Genomic DNA, 14133 nt, shown 5'->3' with positions numbered 1-14133 from the left:
ACCGCGATCTACAGTCTTTTTGCTTGTTTTTTTGTTGTTTGTTTGGTTTTTGATGGAAAGCAATCCAAACACGGAGTCGCGCGCAGGAAAAAGGAGAACACACTGCTCTTTCAGTCCCGCACAAAACGCATCTCCTCTTCTTCCCCTCTCCTTTTTTCTCCCCCTCTTTTTTTACTTCCCCCTCCCTTCTCCACTTCTCTCCCTCTCACTCTCTCTCTCCCTCCCTCCCTCTCTCTCTTTCCCTCCCCCCTCTCTCTCCCCCCTCACTGTGGCCTGGCTGGCTGGATGGATGAATAATGTCCTGCCTTTTGGAATGAAGGGGGGGAAAGGGGAGAAAAGGACGCTGAAGTGCTAAAGCTCTGCTCCCATGCACTGACATTGAAAATGAATGACAGCTTACCTGCATGCCAATCTTCATCAGACTGACACTGGGCTGACAGCACAGCCTATACTCCTCCACACAGCCGCTGACGTCAGCGACGCCAGGCCCCTCCCACCTCCATCTTCATGCCTTCGCCTCTTTTTATTCCTACAACACCGGGCTGCTGATGCCTTCCAGTGTCCGTGGGAAATACGGCAATCATGGGAAAGGCTCTGAAAGCAAAGAAGTGTCAAAACGCTGCATTTGTGTCCTGCTTTTTTTGTTTGTTTTTGTTTTTGTTTTTTTTTCGGCATTGCTGCCTCAAAAATTCATAGAAATAGAAAAGAGCATTTAAAATCGAAAATGCATCATTTTTTTACTTTAAATTTCAGAGGTGTTTTTTTTTCCTAGTGGCAACATTACAAACATAAAATTAGGTTATAGTTAATATTCTTCACACTGTTTTGTTTAATTCAATTCAACTTTATTTATATAGAATCAAATCAGGGCAATGCCCTGATCTCAAGATGCTTTACAGACAGAAAAAAAAACATAATGAAAGCCAATTAATAATAGCCTATATAAGAAAACCAACAGATTGAGTTGGAGGGTCCAACTTGTATTTTTCTTTTTAGGAACATGTCCTGAAGGTAATAATAATAATAATGCCAGTTCATGCTGGACGCAGAAAATAGATTCCCTGTTAGTTACATTAATATTGTGGTCCATTTTAAAGGGGCTTATGACTGTTATTTGATGAAGAATAAAACAGCATTAATTCCACTGGGAAACTGGCAACAGTGTTGAGTTGTATCGCTGACAAACAACCCACAAAAGGAAGAAACCAGAGAAGAAGAAAAGGAAGACGACGAAGCTGAAACTGTCAAGTAGAAAGCAGTAGAAGATGACGCTGAAGAAGCTGAAAACAGTGACAACAAAATTAAATTGTGGGTTTTATGCTCCTGCTTCTTGGTTGTTAAACATCTTTAAAGCTGTGAATTATCACGACTATCCAGCATCAAAACGCTGAAGTGAACGCTGAACTCAGCCTTTACAGAGGTTTCCAATGTCGCTACTTTAAAATGATGGGTTGCACAAATTACTGACATCTAGTGGCCAAGTTAGAGATAGCAGCTAACTGATGAGGTCCACTTTCCTGCGGGTTGTTTCTGCACCCTTTTTCCAACACACCTGACTGAAACAAACCTTTGAATCAATTTGATTTGAATCAGGTGTGTTGGAGCAAGGAAACAACAAAAACCTGCATGAGTTTAACACTTTTTGCTCCACAGTAATGAATAATAATTACAGCAAATGTTAGTAATTCAGTACATTTTATATTTTGTTTCCAAGCAGCCCAACTTTAATCTTTTTTCTCTTTTCCAGAGGTCTGGAAACCAAACTTCTCCAGGCTTTCTGAAGGTCTGGCTCAATCTAATGCAAAAAATTAGAAAAGCAATTACAGGCTCTGTATAATTTTCCTCTGGGTAAAATAAAGTATTTCATTTCACTTTATTTATATTCTGATTGAAAGCATTTTAATTTATATTTCTCTTAGATATTTATCTTTTAAATATTGTTTTACATTGTAAGTCTAATTAGAGTACAAGTCTTAGGTTTTAATAAAATCTGTTCTTTATTTCCATTTAAGTTTAAAGCAGTCAGAGGGAAGCAACGTTAAAAACCCACTGATTTACAATTTTAATTCTCATGACTCCATTTAAGCTCATTTTTCACTTTCTACTGACTGCATGTTACAATCCATGCCTCCAGAAGAATTAAGTAAAATGTTTTTTCTTTAGAAAGGTTTATTGTGTTTCATTAAGTCAGCTAGCAGTGCACAACATGGTTCTGGTTTTATATGTTCTCTCACTGGATATTCATTCATTTTAAAGTTTTTTTCAGTTTTTATACACTTTAAAAACTTAGTTCTTTTAAATGAGTATTACAGTCACTGATGTATGAATGTTACAATTGTTTCCTAACACTTGATTTAAAACCGTGCTGATAGTTTAGAAGTCCCAGCATGGTTTAGGACTGGAATACATCTGTGATATGTTCAGAGAATATAAACCAAGCAGGGCTCTTCGATCCAAAGACTCTGGTCAACTAGTCCAGACCAGAGTCCAGACTAAACATGGAGAAGCAGCATTTAGCTGTTACGCTGCAAACAAGTGGAATAATCTGCCAATGGAGATTAAACTTTCACCAAATGTAGAAACTTTAAAATCCAGGATAAAAACATTTATTTTCTCATGCGCCTATGCATGACATCTGCATGTTAATCTTTGCTTGTAATTATTTTAATATTATTCAAGATTTTATTATGATTTTGTTATTTGTATTTTCTTTGATGCTTTTTTTCTGTAATGCTTTTAATGTTTAATGTAAAGCACTTTGAATTGTCTTGTACATGAAAGGTGCTGTACAAATAAACTTGCCTTGCTTAACAGCATCATGTTCCAGGGCACAATCATAAAGCAGAACTTTGTACATTTATTACATTATTCCATAGGACAGGAAAAATCTACTTCAAGAGCCCCAAACTACTTAAACAGTGTACCAGTATCTGCTGACAGTTAAAGAAAAAAAGAACACAATCCTTTGGAATACTTCGAGTGTACAGGAATGTATTGTGTTCTGCACTATTTGTCAACTGTCTTCGGGTTTATGCTCAGTTGTGGTTTCCATTGCATTTTATTCTATTCTACAGTCATTTAGCAGACACTTTTATCCAAAGCGACTTACATATGAGTGAGAAGAACACAAGCACAAAATCAAACAGAAGAGGACATCATAGGAAGGTGCTAGTGGACTGTCCAGTTGGACGCAGGTCCTTCCATGAAGTGCTACTTTACTCCCTTCGCACATCATAATATCACCTATGTTATAATACAAAGATTTAATACCATAAAGTTTGTTGCAAAGAACTTGACTAAGTTCTCCAACTTTCCAATATACAGTATATAGCTATACTAAGTGTGGAAGTGCTCCTTGAAGAGCTGAGTCTTCAGCTTGCCCTTAAAAGTAGACAGGGACTCTGCAGAGCGGACAGAGTTTGGGAGATCATTCCACCATTGTGGCACAACATAGGAAAAGAGTCTGGCTAGTGATTTAGTCCCACATATTGGTGGTAACGAGAGGCATCTTTCACTGGTGGAAGACATTAGTCAGCTCTCTCACTGCATTTTCAAGGATTCCAGTATGTGTCTGCAATAATAAGAGTCATAAATGAAAGTGCGTGCAGCATCAACACTTTGCTTGTTCTGTAACTTTGTTCTGTAAACAGTGTAGCAGTAACTACTGACAGTAAAAGAAAAAAAAGAACAAAATGCTTTGGAATACTTTGAGTGTACAGGAATTTATTGTGTTCCGCTGTATTTGTCAACTTTCTTTGCGTTTATGCTCAGTTGTGGCTTCCAATGCACATTAGTCAGCTCTCTCATTGCATTTCCAAGGTATTTCCAATAATAAGAGTCATAAATGAAACAGTGTGCGTGTAGCATCTCAACACTTCACTGGTTCTGCTCTTTGAGCGCCAGTCATCCCAGTTTCACAGACACTGACGTGTTTAAGTAACAATGCATTTGATTGGATATACTAGCTAGCATATCAACCAATCACTGTTCAGTTTGGGGTTACCAGGAAGCGTATGACGCTACGGAGAGCGTGTCACTTTATTTTCCTAACCGTGTCATCTTTTAACAGACAATTAACTATTTGTTTTTATTTATTTATTTTTTTAATTAATTGAAATGCTATTTTATATGTAGCTTGTTTTTGTCAGCCTTAGCATAGCCGCGCTACGTAGCATTCTGTAGCAACAACAGCTAATTAACATTACGGCATGGTTAGCATTGTTAGCCACTGTTGCTAACACCAGCTAACCATTAATCTGCTAATGCCACAAACAGATAAACATCACGCTATAATCATCATCCCTTTTTGACTTTTCAGTCTTAAATAAGCTGCATTATCACTGCGTATATATAAAGAAATGGCAGATACAGTCCTGCAAGTCGGTACCGGCGTGTTTGTCCTCGCCCTTGTTTGGATTGTGGCTCTGGTGTTTATAGCGATGCTCCTCAGAGCATCTGGATCTGCAAAGTGAGTTAAATAACCATCTTTAAACAGTTCCACAGAAACTGCTGAGGGATGTTAACAGTTTAGCAGTACAAAGCTCAAATGAAATTAAATTAAAAAGACTTTATTTATCCCCAAAGGGAAGTTTAATATTGTATTAGATAATAATAATTAACTAGAGGAGGTCTTGTTCCTGATCCTTCATCATTCTGGTGATTGACTGGAGCTGATTGTCCAAAGAAAAATGCTGCACAAGCTGATGAAGATGGAGGATTCTTCATACCCTGTCCACAATATAGTGAAGAAACAACAAAGTGTGTTCAGTGAGAGGCTACTTCAGGTCCGCTGCAAGACTGAAAGATACAGAAGATCATTCCTGCCAGCAGCCATCGGAAACAAAACCTCCTCTAGTGAATTATTATCTACAATATTAAACTTCCCTTTAGGGATTAATAGAGTATTTTTCTTTTCATTTAATTTCATCATCTTCATCAGCTTGTGTCACTGAACACACTTTGTTGTTTCATCACTGTGTTGTGGAGAGGGTGTGAAGAATCCTCCATCATCTTCATCAGCTTGTGCAGCATTCTTCTTTGGACAATCAGCTCCAGCGGCTCCAGAGTTACTCCAAGCACAGAACCAGTTTTCTTGATCAGTTTGTTGATTCTCTTCAAGTCTCTGGTTCTGATGCTACTACCCCAAGCAGATGCTGCAAAGCTGACTGCACTCTCCACAACAGACTCAGAAAATGTGGGAGCGAATCTCACAATCAAACAGTCTTCAATGAAATCCTATTTATATGTCGACTCGAGTTTCGATCAAACTACAGATGATTATGGAACAACTTCTTCCATTAATAATTTAGGTAAACTTGTCATTAATCTATGACAGTTTTTCAAGCTTTTTTGAGGCAAGGGACACATTTTTTTTCACTGAAAAATCACAAGGCAGACAACAAGCCAAAATGTTTTTGTTTTTAAAGTCCATATTATTAATATAAAGTCCATCTTGTCAAATAGAAATCAGATAAACACAAGAAGAAGGAATTTTATTATCTTTCACTGGGGCCTGTGTGAATGAATACAGAGCTGATTTTTAGACCAATTCTGTGAAATTGGGTAATTTCTCAGGGAAAAACCTGATAATCTCTAAACACTGATCTATGAGGCAGTCACTGATTCCAGTGAAATAAAGGTAACTTGACCACAAGTGTATTTTTAATGGACTCAGATGCTGTGAAACATTTAAATCCATTAGTTTCTTTACAGAAGAATTCATTGGATCATGCAGCTCACAGTCTCTGCTCTTCATTATTGTCCAGGGGCGCCGCCAGGAATTTTGGACCCTATGAAAGACAATGGCATCGACTCCACCACTGGATTGCAAATTTTAGATTTTTGTTTCTGCTTCAGTTGCTTCAAGCTGATGAAGAAAAAAAAAGCTTTTCATGGGCATAATAAAGACCGAGGGCTATGTTTAACCCTTAATGGGGCAAGTGACTATTTTTGATCACTTTGTTTCCTTTCATATTCAGTGTGAAATTTTTTTTTTGTTGTTGTTAATGTAACAACAGAATGGAGGTCTTGATTCATACCAGAAGGACAATTTTAGGTTAAAATGTCTAATTTGAAGGTCTTTCTTTAAGTGCCCTATAAAGGGTTAAATCACAGTACATACATCTAACTAGGTTATTTTAATATAAATGGTTTATCAGTTAATATTACTGCTATATTTTATTACAACCTTTTAAAAAAAAGTATGATTTTTAATGAAGGTTTAATGATTTTCTTATATAGTTTGTACATCTCTAAGAACCCCTATCAAGTCATTGGGCCCTTAGACTCTTCCTAACTCATGTGGTGCTTCTGTTATAATCTAAACACGTTAAGACCTAGGACAGGTGTGTTCTCACGTAGGCTGCACTGCAGGACTTTTTTGTAACTCGCTTCAGTGCCGAAACATCAAAAACACAAGAAGTGCCGTTCTTTAAAGTAATGGATGATTATGTCATAACTTTCAGCGTCTGACCAGACTCAGTCTGTCGTGCTAACTTTTGAATCGTCTGTGCCTTTCAGGTTAGGAACAATTCCCGTTTTCCTCCTGGCTCTCACCATCACTTTGGTGTTGGTGTTTTTCCCCCGCAGCCCCGAGACTCCTTCCTCTTTCAAAGAGATAGAGGTGAGAGCATTCTTTTAGATATAATCCCAAACAAAAAGGTCACTTTCTTCAAATGTGTTGATTTAATTAAGCAGCAAAGCAGCAGTATTCACATTCTGCTCATGAATAGGCATGTTTTATTTCTCATTTTGCTAATTATAAGAGGCGATTTGGGTTCGCTGTGTACAACTGCCAAAGCTGTGATGGAAAATGTTCCAAACCAGACCATTTACTGCATTAAAGATACAGAGACATGTGCTATTGTTATTGGCTGTTATTCTGGCTTATTTGAAAGTGAAAGTGGGCCTGGAAGGTTTTTTCAGCCTTGATGTAATGCCATTTGGGATTCATTACCACCAAATGGTGGGTCTGGAGTGAAAAATGAGGATCGAGAGTCCGAAACTAAACTGTTCGTGTCATCTCAAGCAGAATAATGACGTTTCTCTCCCTGCTCTCTGCTCTGCAATAAGTGACCAGTTCACATGTATGTTTGACAGATTTATGCAGTCACTTCAATCAGTCAAATCATTAAAAAGGTTCTTTACCAGGTCTTACAGTGAGGTAGAAACTGCCTTAAATTAACAGTATGGTGACATATCACAATGTCATTACTGAACAACAACCTGAGCCAACATACAGACGTACTGTGTGAAGAAACAGCTACACCTCATGATTTAGTGGTTTGTAAATCCAGTTTTAACAGCAGTATCTCACATCATCATTATAGAGGAGTTTTAGCCCACTTTATGCAACGTTGCTTCAGTCCATCAAGGTTTGAGGCTTTCGTTGAAGTACAGCTCTGCTAGGTCCCAACGCGTCAGGGTTAGGTTGAGGTCTGGAGCACAGGACCGTGTCAACATCTTTCCTTTTTCAGCTCTTATGTTATTGATATACTTTTGTATACAGGGCAGTTCATGGTCCATTGAGTGACTTAGTCGTCCAGGTTGTGTTGCTGAAACACAAGTCCACATCATCACCCCTCCACCGCCGTACTTGACAGGTGAAATGAAGGCTTTATGACCAAACATCTCCACTCTGGAGATGCTAAAGAACATTGTTCCAGAAGTCTTGTGGTCTGATCAGAGGCAGCTTTCCAAGCCTAAGCTGTGCCGCTGTGTTTCAGAGAGAAGCAGCTTCCTCCTGCTACACAAGCCGTAAACTGTACAGTTGTGAACTTAAACAATCAACAGAAGTCGGGAGAATCTGAAATATAGCTTTTGGGTTTTTACAGTTTTCTGAACATTGCATGATTTGATCCTTTTCTGAACTTAAAGTCGACCATTGAGAGAAGGGAACAGTTTTCTGATGTCTTTCCTCCTTGGCATGGTGTTAATACACACCTGCATGCTCCAAATCAGTGAGCTACTGAAGACTCGCACTGATGATCAGTTATTAAAAAGCATTTTAGACCCTACAGAAAGCAAGAGGTGTATTTAGATTGTCATATACGGATCCTGCATTTTGACACAGTTAAATTAATTTACACATAAATAATAACTATTAAACCATGGAAATAAAAGATATACTTATTTTCTCACCTACAAGAACACAAACAAAATGATTAAATGATACACAGTAACAAAAGAACACATTATTTTCCTTTATTTGCACAGGTTTGTGCACATAAACTCCTCTAAATAAAACCTCAGTTCTGCTCTCAGCCTCCGTTCACAGCGCTGTATGCCTGTAAATAGTGCCACTGTGTGCACTTCTGTGCATGTGCTTGTTGCAAAGGCCTGTTCTGCTTTATCTTAGTCCAACAGCAACACAGAACAAACACTCCCCCATGTTGCCTCTGGGTCGTGCCAATAAGCCATCCGGATCTGCCAAGCAAGCTGCCACCCCATAGAAATAGCAGAGCGGAGCCCCATCCTGGCCAGCTCATGTTTTACTGCCATTGTGCGCCGGCAGATACCAGACCAGCAGTGTGGGAGATGCAAATAGGAAAATGTGGCTTTCCCAGTTTTTTCCTCCAAGATCATGTGAAGTGAAGCCACACCTGCTTTAGGAAAGGATGTTTTAAAGCGTCTGGCTTTGTGTCGGCCTCTCTAGTTCTCAACAGGCTTGACGTTTCCCGTTTCAACTCAGAATTCCAGTTTGCATGATGGTAAATATAACAGAACTGAGGAAAAGGTTTCGTTTTGTGTTTCTGGCTCCTTTTAATCCGGATTTACTGAAAACCTGCAACTTTACTGCAAGCGGATGGAAATATCTGTCTGAGACGCACATTTTTTTTTTTATCTCTTGCTGTTCAACAAAAGTGAAATATCACAGTACCAATTAAACCAGTCTTGGACTTGGGGGGGTGGGGGTGGTTTATACAACACCCCATCCCCCACCTGCTCCCACCCAGTGGCGCATTAATAAAACATGGCCCACACACTTTGGGCTCCTGCTTGCTGCGTAATTGGCAAATTAAAAAGTGAGATGTGTTAAACGCATCCATAAGAGATGGCTTACATCATCCCCACCTCTCCTAGATACCAACGGGTACACACACAAATACACACACACACACACCTACTCTCATTCCACAACAGTCCCTGTGAAATCTCTCTGTAGACAGCAGTAAGGCTCCTGCTCCTCTATCATACTGGCTTAAGGGTGTTTTCTCAGTTTGTATTCCTGTCTTCACGGGGGGGTTCATGATGGAAATATTTTTTTTAAAAAACGGACCCAGAGTCATCCAGGAGTTGAAAGAATTTTGCAACTTTTAATCTAACTCAGTACTTCTGATGCCGGAAACAACATGACAACGATCTGCCACTCATTTGGCTTTCCCTCTTTTAATCAACTTACTCGTGTGATCTGCAGCACTGTGTGTGTGTGTGTGTGTGTGTGTGTGTGTGTGTGTGTGTGTGTGTGCACTGATCATCTGTCCAGATAAGAAACAACTGAATCCAAAATAAAAAGGAAAATCCAGAAGAGAAGTGACCATAAACAGTCTCCAAAGTCAAACTGTCCTTGGCGATCGCAAACAACGTCGCAACTTGTGTAAAACTACAACATTAAAACATTGTGGTTGGAAAAATAAAAATCCCTTCTGATTAACTCCAGCTGTTCCTTTTAAAGTCTGATAACCTGGATATCAGAATGTTAGAGCTGGAGTTTTAGTCTTGACAAATGAAACCATGACCCCTCCTCATGCACGACGTGCAGGTAATGTTTTAGGATGACGTCAGCGAGAGACAATGATTTCATTTCGCAAGTCATAGCTTGCATGTTCCAGATTTTATGAGCCTAAATCTGTTACAGCATCTCTGCTGAATGCAGCAAAGTTCGGTCTTTCAGGTGTTTCTATAACTCTGAAACTAAAACAAGTGTTTTACTGTTGTCATTAATGTCCTCTAAGCCTCTCATGGGCGGGAAGAGAAACGTAGCTTTAAGGAAGAAGCCGGCTGAGGTGCAGCGTTTTGCAGTAGTGATGCTGCATGTAGCTCATTCGTACAAAGACAGGAGAGGGTTAGTTTACTGCCTCCTATCGACGACTGTTTAAAGACGTCAAATAAGAATCTATTAAAGCTCTGGGATATAGGATCACCTCCATGTTCATCACCCCGAGCGGTTTGGCTTTCCACCTTACAAATATTCAGACTGTAGAGGTAAATTCCCTTTGATAGAACTGTATAAATCCAGTAGTGTTTCTCAGTCCGGGTCCTCGGGGACCCCTTCCTGCACGTTTTAGAGGTTCCCATAGTTTTAACACACCTGACTCAGATGATCGGCTCATTTACTAAGAACTTGACAAGCAGCTGAGTTGATCTGAATCAGGTGGAGACAACTAGAACGTGCAGGGCAGGGGTCCCAGACGAGCAGGATTTACGGCATGATCACATCAGAGGTTTTTTATTTCAAGTCCGAGTCCGTTTGCCGGGATAGTCCGCTTGGTTTGGGGAAATGCAAACGCAAAAAATGCATTCTGATTTAGATCAAAGAAGCAGACTCGGTCCTCCTACAGACACAGATCTTGGTCCGTTTCAAGTGGACTAAATGCATGAAGCGGACTACAAAACAAAGTGCATTTTGGGTTCAGAGCACAGTGTGGGAAACAACCATATCATGCATGTGGGACAACTCTGAAAGGGAGAAATATCTCACTGGGAAAACATGAAGGAATTTAGTCAAAGTTCTTCCTCCTCACTGAGTCCTCCCAGTCCAACAATCAGACTAAGTCTAGCGGACTTTCCTGATGTCAATCCATGTGAATGAATAGATTAATATCAGGAAAAAAAATCGGTCATTTTTTAATCGTCAGTAACATTGGCTTTTGTTTGCAGCAGGCTTGAAGGCTTGACTGAACCACTATGTTAGAAAGTCATCACCAATATGGCAGCATTCATTTTCACAGAAGTCCCCAAGAGAGCGTTCTTTTTTCCTTTAGATATATTATTATACAAGTAGCTTTTTTCCTATTAAAGTGAGAAAACGAAAGTCATGCCCTTGACCACTGGACTCCATCTTTCCTGGCTCTACACCTGTCTGCACAGTGCAGCTGTACCAGTACACGTACCAGTGCAACAAAACAGTAAATTATTCAGTGAGATCAGCTTTTAAGGAAACGCTTTGGTGGATCTGGTTCTATGTGAGTTGTAGGTTATGCAGATGCAGTTCAGAGTCTGTTTGCAGCTTCAGCATCCATTTCAAAGCGTTCTTCTGACATCTAGTGGTTAAAGCAGTAAATACTAAAATGATCAGCTTTTTCCCCAAACAGTGTGTAAGCATAAATACTTCTGTGTTGTTCTTAATCGCTGTTTCTTTGCCTTGCAGATAGTAGACACATTGTTCATCGGCCGCTACGTGCTTCTGGCTGCGGCGAGCGCAGTGTTCCTGGTGACATTCTTCGTCATGCTCCCCTTTCATTTCCTGGAGCCGGTGTATGCCAAAGCCTTAAGAACACACTAAGCTGCTGGGGTCGGCAATGGCAGCAGGACTGCAACTCTGATGCAGGGCTGGATGTGTTGCAAGAAGCTCTACTGTTGTGTAGAAACAGATATAACAATGCACCTTAACAGACCAAGAGCCAGAAACGTCTAGGACTACTGTTTGTGTGCTATTGGCTGTTTATAAGAAAGCAACACTGCCATAGATGTTGCTTTGAGTTACATTTTATATTAACTAAACCATAAACAAAGTATTTCTACTTGATGTGTGTAAAGTGGAAATAAACTTGTCAACTAACAATAAAAAACACTTGCTATACTTTTTTTTATGAATGAAAACATCACGACTTGGTTGTTTGATTTGATTGTTACTGGTACATCCTCAGGCACATTTAGCTTGGGAGAGAAACACTCATTAAAATTCAAGAAGCATCTGATGAGCTGTTTACAACTGTCTGAACTAAGAGATTGAATTTGTAGCTCTTTAAATGGCCAGACACATGCACCGAATTAATTTATTTAATCTATTTTTGCATCCTTTCAGTGCAGCTAATCAGAGTAATGCAAATAATCTGACATTTCAGAATAATCTGAGTTTTATTCATAAGAGTAATTAACAGAGCTCATCTCTAGGATTTAGTTCTATACAAGAAAACAACACACACGAAGCGGGCAGTGTAGTTGGCTATTCGTGCCAAATGACTGAGTTAAGAGTAGACATAGCTTTAAGAGTACGGAGCTGGATAGTAAAGGTTAACATCTTAAATTTGCTTATGATTTTTTAAAATTTGTCAATCTTCCAAAAGTTACCTTTAGTAAAATACAGACAAAACCTCTTAAATGACTGCGAGAGGGGTTGAAGTTTGCAACATGGATGGAGCTGCCATCATTTGAAGTCAAAAGGCTTCAGGAAGCACAATTCACATTTACCTGAGCTTGTCCTACTTGTAAAATGGAATAAATTGAACAATTTAAACATTCAGACGTACAAAAACACAAATTTTCCCTGGGCTAAATCAGGCTATAAGAACGATCATTTTCAGGATTGGTGACATTAGCAAATAAGTGGTTTTACTGCAAAAGAGAAAGCCGCCATACCTAATTTATTTCCATCAATATTTAGTTTGAATGGTTTAAAAAAAAAAAAAAAAAAATATTTCTTAGCATAGTTAAATTTTCTAACATTAGCATACAAACATGAGCACAGTTTTTTTATGACTAGTTTTAAATATTGAAAAAAACACCTTGAAAAGGTAACAATAGGTTGTGTGTCCAGCTGTAATTCAGGATGCCAACTTTAGCATCCCAGTAATTCTCGTGGTTTTTAAATTAGCTGTGCATGTTAGCATGCTACCATTTGTCAGATAAGATGTGTCAATCAGGTCAAACATCTTATCTGACAAATGGCAGCAAGCTAGCATGCTCCCGGCAATGCTAGCAGGCATTTGAAATATTTCTGACACATCCAAATGTAAACTTTACAATGGCTGTGGAAAACCTGAGGGGATGCTAAAATAGTTTTAATTTATTGTATTACATGTAGGCCTAAAGATCTTTAGGTCTTTCTCCAAAATTTTGCCAGCCTCTACTAGCATCTTTAATAAAAGTTGATGGTGATGTAGCAGCAACAGTTGTGACCAGCTAGCTATGATAATAGAGCAACCAAAGGGGGGATATTCTGAGAAAAATGTCTTGTATGAGCAAATGAAAAATATGTAACAGTATTGTTAAGGCTACAAAACTGTTAAAATGTGAACTATTTTAAATGAAACACTGCCTTTCATCTACAAATGGATAATTTCTTCAAGCATTCTGTTAACATTTCAAACTTCCTGTGGTCTTGAGAGAATAAAGTAAAATAAAATCCTTGTGTTTAAAACCAAATGGTCACCAAGCTTTGTTTACAAAGTTTTGATCCATCAGTGGTACCCAGTTCCATCTACATACTGCATCTGTTGGGTTACATTTTAGTTTTGTTTGGCTAGAGGGGGTTAATGGAAGAGAAGATGATATACCGCTAAATGCACAAAGAATAGTTGATGGACCTTATTGGGAATAATTAACAAGCTAAAAACCAAGCTAGTATCATGGTGAACCCTAATCCTAAATAATCTAACACTGTTGCTTGGTGCTTTTTAGAGACAGGAATTTAACTTAATTGGTATTCAGTCTTGTATATTGCCAATTCACAACAATACATCAGGGCGCTTGACAGAAATAGGCCACTATCATTTTTGAGGTTTTAAATTAACCCTTAAAACTGCTTTTTGGATGGCCTTTGTTACTATTGTTTTTAATGTTATTATACATTATATATTACATTTCTGGCTGCTTTTTTGTCTCTTTAGGTTTGCAATCTTTTACAGTTTTTTTTTGGGGGGGGGTACAATGTAATTTTAACACAAAATAAGGGTACATTGTGTTTGGTTGATCATTTCTTCCCTTTAGTAATACCAATTGGTGTTGCATCGTGTACTTTTGGTAAGCCTTTACTACAAGGTATAAATCTGAAGGATCATGATTCTGTGAAACATCCTCAGATGTTTATCTCCAGTTATATTTTTATATCAATGTTTCAATTAAAGACACAAAAGCTAGAAGTCACTATTGGTCTGTGCAAAGACGGGTGGGGGAGAACATGATAATGTGTGT

At 38.7% G+C, this 14133-nt stretch overlaps 2 protein-coding genes across 2 annotated transcripts in view; one reads left to right on the top strand and one right to left on the bottom strand.

Moving 5' to 3' along the window:
• pknox2 (pbx/knotted 1 homeobox 2) overlaps nucleotides 1-417 on the bottom strand; it is a 133145-nt gene extending 132728 nt beyond the window's left edge. Inside the window, exon 1 of the mRNA XM_079247857.1 lies at nucleotides 401-417. The gene's annotated coding sequence lies outside the window, so the exon portion shown is untranslated. The remainder of the gene's footprint in view (nucleotides 1-400) is intronic.
• Nucleotides 418-4060: 3643 nt separating this feature from the next.
• On the top strand, nucleotides 4061-11544 carry tmem218 (transmembrane protein 218). The gene is made up of 3 exons (XM_079248292.1): nucleotides 4061-4468; nucleotides 6520-6622; nucleotides 11369-11544. The coding sequence occupies exons 1-3, from the start codon at nucleotides 4359-4361 to the stop codon at nucleotides 11501-11503; spliced, it is 348 nt and encodes a 115-aa protein (XP_079104418.1). The 5' UTR covers nucleotides 4061-4358; the 3' UTR covers nucleotides 11504-11544.
• The last annotated feature ends 2589 nt before the right edge of the window (nucleotides 11545-14133 follow it).

This window comes from Telmatherina bonti, assembly GCF_933228915.1.
Source record: "Telmatherina bonti genome assembly, chromosome: 10".
Lineage (NCBI taxonomy): Eukaryota > Metazoa > Chordata > Actinopteri > Atheriniformes > Telmatherinidae > Telmatherina > Telmatherina bonti.
Note: the sequence above shows the minus strand (reverse complement) of the source record. Positions and strands in the feature narration are given on the sequence as shown.

Coding starts and splice junctions, on each gene's coding strand:
- tmem218 (XM_079248292.1), top strand. CDS start 4,359: ATGGCAGATACAGTCCTGCAAGTCGGTACCGGCGTGTTTGTCCTCGCC. Junction 4,469..6,519: donor AGAGCATCTGGATCTGCAAA/GTGAGTTAAATA, acceptor TGTGCCTTTCAG/GTTAGGAACAATTCCCGTTT. Junction 6,623..11,368: donor CCTCTTTCAAAGAGATAGAG/GTGAGAGCATTC, acceptor TTTGCCTTGCAG/ATAGTAGACACATTGTTCAT.